This window comes from Solanum stenotomum, chromosome 12 (assembly GCF_019186545.1).
Source record: "Solanum stenotomum isolate F172 chromosome 12, ASM1918654v1, whole genome shotgun sequence".
Classification (NCBI taxonomy): Eukaryota; Viridiplantae; Streptophyta; class Magnoliopsida; order Solanales; family Solanaceae; genus Solanum; species Solanum stenotomum.
The window spans coordinates 26,327,255-26,334,677 of NC_064293.1; the positions used below are offsets into that span (position 1 = coordinate 26,327,255).

The window sequence follows — 7,423 nt, forward strand, 5'->3', positions numbered from 1 at the left end:
ATATAGACTTCATGAATTGATTATGAGCATGCCTTAGTGGTTGGAGTTGGAGGGTTTTTCCTTGAATATATGCTTTTATGAGAAGTTGAATTTTAGGCTCCATGAGTGTGTGTTGAGAATGTTTTAGCTAAGTGATGTTAGCTCCTCCTTGAAAAAATGAGTAGATATAGGATTTGATTCATTTTGGGTGGTAGAAGTAGTTCTTACTCCCTTTTGTTGCATTGTATGTGTTTAGCTTTGAATTTAAGTTTCTTCCTTGATTATGTGCATTAGATGTAGTTCATGCATAATAGACTGCTAAGTTAGAGTTTAGACTTTATAAAGTGTTTAAAGTGTCATTCATGGACGAATGATCCCAAGTAGGGGATAATGTAACACCCCGTAGAACCTAGTCAAACCTAGCTATTGTTTGATGGAATCTAGTAGGTGAAACTAGATCCTAAAGAGGTTGTTTTGAGTCAAGGTAAGGTTTAAATGATGTAAAATGGCTTCTCAAGTTAGGTTGAGGAGTTTAGAGGTCAAACGTCAAGAAACGATCACAACGCCCGGAAACTAGTAAGTTGAACTAGTGAGTTGAAGAGTCTTGTAGTTGAATTTTGGAGTGTCTTATAGAGGTAAAAACTTGTATAAATGTTTCCTATACTTAGATGGACATGTTTAGGGATTAAACATCCGGGTACGAACCCCCCAAGGACCACCCTAGGGGTCCTTGAGGAGGACCACAACATTTGCCAAAAGCTGTCAAAAACAGCTTGACTTACGGAGGCAAGTGACGCCCCTTAAGTCAAATGATGCCCCATAATTCTGCTCCGTAGGTCAGGACATAGTCTAGGGAGCATTACCTCCCATGACCAAGTCCCAGACCCAAGCAACGAAGGCACAAAACGGCCCGTCACTCCATCTACGGTCCGTAGGTGGAGGTCTCGTAGGTCTGCCCAGTTTTCAGCTTTTAGTTTTTAAATTAGTGTTTAGGGATTAGTTTAATAATTACTTTAGGGATTAGGAGGGGTGATTATTTAGTTAATTTACCTCCTATAAATAGTTAATAGAACCTAAACTAATCACTTTTACCCATTCATCTAAAGACCCCTAAAATCCTCTCCAAAATAGATCTCTCTAGAATTGAAGAAGAAGAGGAAGAAGAGAACAGAAAGGGCAGTGGCTTTGGGAGATTTCATCCATTGGTTCAAACTTTGTTTAGGGCATTGATTGAACGTATGTGAAGCTTATTCATCCATGAGTTCTTCCACCCATGGAACCCCCATAGGTTCCCCCCCAATTGTGAACTCAAAAACCCAATTCTAGCTAGGGTTGTGATTACATTGTGGGTAAGGCTTGGGTGTGACTCCAATCTAGTGGATAGCATCCAATTATGATTGAATTGTATTTGTTTAATGATATTATGATGAATTCATGTGATTTCTATGATGAACCCTAATTTAAGTTGAAGAATGTGTTCTTTGTGGGTTTATGCTATTAGAGGCAAAGTTGAAGGTTCATATGTGATCTTCCTAATTCAATATTGTGTGTTGTAATTGATCAAATTTAGGATCATATAATCATGAATTTAACTAGACTCTATTGAATATGATTGATCTTGACTTGTAAAGTTAGAATTGAACTTTTATGATCAATTAAGGCTAGATTCAACTAGTAATGAAAGATGTGATCAAATTACCTCAAAATCTAGGTATAAAGAGAGATTAAGAAAGAAACCTTGAGAGTATGGTTGTGATCCTAATAACTTGGGTTTTAGGGCGAAGATAGTGTGATTAACTATTGATGTAAAGGCTTTGAGAGTAAAGTCTAAAAGAGAATAGATGTCTAATAGGTTGGATTATGGTGAAAGGCCTATACTCACCTAACCTACCTTATAAAAGCTTGAATGTGTGAAGTGATAGAATCACTTGAGCATGGTTTGATTGTCAATGACATTCTTCCATGAGATATGAGTGTTAAGCAAGGCTTAACAAATAAACTTTGGGGTCTATGCTTGGCTCCAAGTAAAAAGGAGAGCCACACCTAGTTGATGTGAGGACTATCCTAGATCAACGGGGAACTCTTACGTAGTAGAGTGTGGGTTTTCCCATAGTTAGATCTCATCAGAAGGGATACTTCACGTAGTTGAGTCAATGTTCGTAGTAGCAATCTCCATATCCATGAAATAAGACATGATTGAGTAGAATCTTGTAGTGTTCAAAGCATTATGAACTAACTAAGACATGCTTGAGAAGCATCTCGTAGTGTTCAAAGCATTATGAACTAAGACATACATGCTTGAGAAGCATCTCGTAGTGTTCAAAGCATTATGAACTTAGACTTACTTAATGAAGTAACTCATAGTGTTATAAAGTATAGATGGACTTAGACATGCTTAAGAAAGCATCTCATAGGGTCCATGTGAAGAAGGAACTTAGAAATAATTTAGAGAGTATCTCAATAGAGTTCAAAGTGTTATGGGCATATACATACTTAGTAGGTACCTCATTTGTATGTCTAAGTATCCATGCTAGTAATGAACTTAGACATACAAAAAGGGTATCTCATAGGGGTCAAGTTATAAATGAACTAAGATGTGCTTAAGAGAGTACCTCATAGTGTTCTAAAGATGAAGAGTGGAACTAGGTTCCAAGCCAAGAAGAATTAAGTAAGAGGACTTAAAAGTAATACTTAGCAAGATTAGTATTATGGGATGCTATGATCTGCATTGCACAAGTATGACTTAGGGTTACTAAATAGAGTAAGTTAAGATAGGATTGTGCCATAGTTGCCTCCCTTACTATAGTTGACTAAAGGTGAGAGATTTCTTTAGTTCTGAGAAGATAGGTGAATAATGAAACCAAAGTAGGGTAAATATGACTAGGATGACTTCAAAGTTATGCTTAGAGTGAAGGGTATTATGGGATGTCTTTCTGTTGCGCCTCAAAATCAATGAAGACAGATAGGCACCCGATGCCCTCAAGGTTTGAGAGAACCAACATGTAACCTGTGCTTACTATGCTTATAACTATGATTCTCTTGTGACAAGTTCAAATAGGATGCAGCGATATGAACCAACAAAAGTAGATCTAAAACATATATACAAGACTTGACCGATGAGGCCACAACTTGTTAAGACGCAATTGAACTATATACATAAGTCTACGAATCCTCTAAAAGATAGAAAACCTTAGAGTAGGTCGGGACAGACCTCGCCTTACTCTTAACTATGATATAATACCAAAATGAATCTACCAAGGACTCAGTAAAGCTTTGAATCAATCTGGAGCTCACCAAAAGTAGTTGAATATCGTGTGCTCCTACTGAGGAGGTCTACTAGCTGAAATACCCGTGCCTGCAGCATGAAATGCAACGTCCCCCGCGAGGGATGTCTGTACGAGAAAATGTACTGAATATGTAAGGCAATAACATATATAAAATAAGAGTTTGAATAAAACCAAGTATCAATATGTGTGCATAAATCAGAACATAAGACCACCTTTGTTAACTCTTGTGGGATCATGTATGTTACATTCTTGTCTTTACCTTTCTATGTGTTATGATCTTTATAAGACATGTGATATGAATGACTGACTGATCAGTGGTAGAAGAGGATGACCCATGCTAGGCACTTAAATCCCTGGGATGCGGTCCTCATAATTACACAAATTGGGATCGGCCCATGCTAGGCTTTCACGCCTGAGCTGCCACCCTTCTATACCAATTGGGATCGGCCCATGCTAGGCTTTTGCCCCTGAGCTGCCACCCTTAATTATACAGATTGCTTTACTTAGATTCTTTAATATTTGAGATTGTTGTTTTGGTGGTTATAATCATTTTTGATATTGGAACTACGGACCAGTAATAGAAGACATGAAAATAATACTTCAAGGCTGTAATAATGACATAATGATAGCATCCAAGGAAGCTCTACTCCATTGAAGGACAAGGATGACGCTTTAGAAACTCCAAGGAGGCCCATAACAAGATCTCAAACCAAGGAGTTCAATGATAAGCTCAATGGGCTTCAATCGCTGATCCAAAGGTTTCTTATTGGGGAAGAAGAGCTCAAGCCCAAGGGAGAGGAATTGTCCAAATGCTACAATTATTTGGTGGCCCAAATTCAAGCCCAAGATGAGGAATTTTAAGGTCCAATTTCGTGCAAAAAAGGTCAAGAAGAGTCCAAGAATCAGCCACAACAAGAGTTGCTTTCTGCCCAAGTTTTGAGAGAAGACTAGTCAAACTTTCCAAGATTGTCAAGATTCTTTTCCTAGTTGGGATTTACCTTATTTATTTATTTATATATAGGTTATTAATATTTTCCTTAGTCTATTTATGGTCTCCTAAGTACCATTTAATGCTTTCCTAGAAGTACTAAATTTGTTCCTAGTTAGATTACTTTATTTCCTTTCTAGAGTAGGATTCCTTGTAATTGTTTTTTTAGGGTTTGGCTTCTTGGACGTTTTTCCCTTCTCCTATATATAGGAGTCCTTTTCATTCATTAAAGACAATTTAGATTGATATTAATAATATTTGAGAGAGTTCTTTGAACCTTTGTGACTTGTTCTTTGAGAATTTATCTTTAAACCTTTACTAGTTTCATAGTTTAAGGTATAAAGTAACTTCTTCTTGTGATATCTTTGGTTTCTTTTTGGTATTCTTTAGAAGGTGATTAGTTTCTACATACTAATTATTGTCTTTAGTTACTCATAAAGCGGTCAAGATCCGAATCTATCGTTTTGATTCGTTTTCTCAAGTAAAGGCGTTAGATTTCTTCCATAAATCTATACGTTGTTACTTGGATCTTTTCAAGGCCTTAGAACATCTAATCTTTGGAAATTCGTGGATCTTTCCTTCGAATTTCCCATATCTTTATTTAGTTTTTTTGTTTCTTTTCTTTGTGCTTCCGCATTCTAATATTTAATTCTCTATTTGTGATCTCCCTTAACCTTGCTGTTATCACATAAGGAGCTATGTAACATCAATGCATTACTTGTGAGATTAAATGACATGATTGACTTCAACTGACTAAGAGGAGGATTCACCAAACTTGATGTAATTCTTACAAGAAGAATCACAATAAAAGCGGAAACAAAGACGGAAAGTAAGATAAATAAATTGACACAAGAAAAGGAAACCAAAAGCAACCCAAAGGTATGTTAAACCTAAGGACCTCAGTCAATTAATCCGTAATCAAACATCGAATCTCTTACGATGACTTCAAGGGAATCAATATCTCAAGCAACCAACGTTTCTAACACAAGACAACAAAAGCTTAACCACACTCTCAACACTCAAACATGAGTTTTCAGTTTTTAACATCAATAATAATCTGAGTCTAAAATGAACCCTAGCTAGCTATTTATAGGGTTGACACAAAAGGGAACAAAAGTGGCCAAAATGGACAAAGGGCGAACTGCGACGGGTCGCCTAGTGGACTGGGTGATCCACCGACCTGGTTGGCGGAGTTTTCTATGCAATTCTTCAGTCCCTAGTCACGTCCTGTAACATTAGGCGGACTGGAGCCATCGCCTAAGCCATTGGGCAATGCGCCAAGTGGACCCTGCGCGCCGAAAGAAACTTCTTCAACAATTTTCAAGGCATGAAACTCCTTCCTTGTCATCAACACCATCTCGAGCACTTCCATCTTCATGAGCATCCCTTGCATCCTTTGAAGGTCTTGAGTTTGGCTTCTAGTAAATGGCCTTGATGTAAATTGTTTTACATCATTCTCTCCTTCTTGAAAAGAATTTGTCCTCAAATTCGACGGATCATCGTCAGCCGCAGTTGGAAAAGGTGACAGGTCACACACATTGAAAGTGTTGTGCACTTGGTATTCCAGAGGAAGGGAAACCTTGTAGGCGTTGTCATTGAGTCGCTCCAACACTAAAATGGTCCATCACCCCTTTGAATCAGCTTTGTCTTGCGATGGGTGGTAAATCGCTCCTTGCGAAAATGTACCCACACCAAGGGCTCAAACACGATCCTCTTACTGCCCTTGTTAGCCTTTTGGCTACATCTTGGTTCTTCTTCTCGCGCAGCCGCTCCTTTTCATGAAGCTTCTACATGGCTTCAGCTCGCTTACTCCCATCTAAGCTTAACACAACATCTTGAGAAAGAGGAGTGAGATCTAAAGGGGTTAGGGGGTTAAAACCATAAACAACTTCAAATGGAGACATACCAATAATTTTTTGAATAACACGATTATAAGCAAATTCAACTAAAGGCAAATGTTCCTCCCACGAGGCAACTTTCCATGCACTATGGTACGAAGCATAGAACCCAAAGTCCTATTCACAACCGCAGTTTGGCCATCAGTTTGTGGGTGACAAGAAGTTGAAAACAACAATTTAGTACCGAGTCTACCCCACAATTCTTTCCAAAAGTGATTAAGGAACTTAGGATCCGTATCACTTACAATGGTTTGAGGAATTCCACGCAATTTAACAACATGCTCAACAAACAAAGATGCTACATTGGGAGCATCATCACATTTATGACATGGAATGAAATGAGCAATCTTTGAAAATCGATCAACAACAACAAAGATGCTATCTCTACCTCTTTTAGTCCTTGGCAATCCCAAAACTAAGCCCATTGAAATATCAAGCCAAGGTCTTTGAGGGGTGGGGAGTGGAGTGTATAAACCATGGGGAAGGAGGCGCGATTTAGCATATCGGCATTCAACACATTGACCACAAATTAGAAAATATCTTTATGCATTTTAGACCAATAAAATTGTTCCTCAAGAATTCCCATAGTTTTGTTAATACCAAAATGACCCATTAAACTCCCTTTGTGTGCCTCCCTCACAAATAATTCTCTCCACGAGCTCATGGGCACACNCACGATTTAGCATATCAGCATTCAACACATTGACCACAAATTCGAAAATATCTTTATGCATTTTAGACCAATAAAATTGTTTCTCAAGAATTCCCATAGTTTTGTTAATACCAAAATGACCCATTAAACTCCCTTCGTGTGCCTCCCTCACAAATAATTCTCTCCACGAGCTCATGGGCACACAAAGTCTCTTTCCTTTGAACAAGAAATCATCAAACATGGAATAGGGAGTAGAAGATCTATCCCTCATCCACCTTTCCCTCTCCCAATCCACACAATCTTTGAAGATTTGAGCAAACACGGGATCCTTGGGATACAATGTTTTTAAACATTCAAAACCAATCAATTTGGAAGACAAAGTATTTATCAACACATGCTTTCTAGACAAGGCATCGGCCACCACATTTTCCTTTCCCTTTTTGTATTTGATTACATAAGGGAAAGTTTCAAGGAATTCAATCCATTTGGTGTGCCTTTTGTTCAACTTTCCTTGGGCCCGAATACGCTTTAGGGACTCATGATCGGTCCTAATGACAAATTTCTTGGGCCACAAGTAATGCTGCCAATTACCCAAAGCCTTAATCAATGCATACAATTC

General features: G+C 38.2%; 1 protein-coding gene across 1 annotated transcript; it reads right to left on the bottom strand.

Annotated features, from left to right (window-relative positions):
* Positions 1-5,470: 5,470 nt before the first annotated feature.
* LOC125847256 (uncharacterized) lies at positions 5,471-6,577 on the bottom strand. The gene is made up of 3 exons (XM_049526915.1): positions 6,398-6,577; positions 6,161-6,269; positions 5,471-5,865 (listed from the first exon to the last, which is right to left on the bottom strand). The coding sequence occupies exons 1-3, from the start codon at positions 6,575-6,577 to the stop codon at positions 5,471-5,473; spliced, it is 684 nt and encodes a 227-aa protein (XP_049382872.1).
* Between the last annotated feature and the right edge of the window lie 846 nt (positions 6,578-7,423).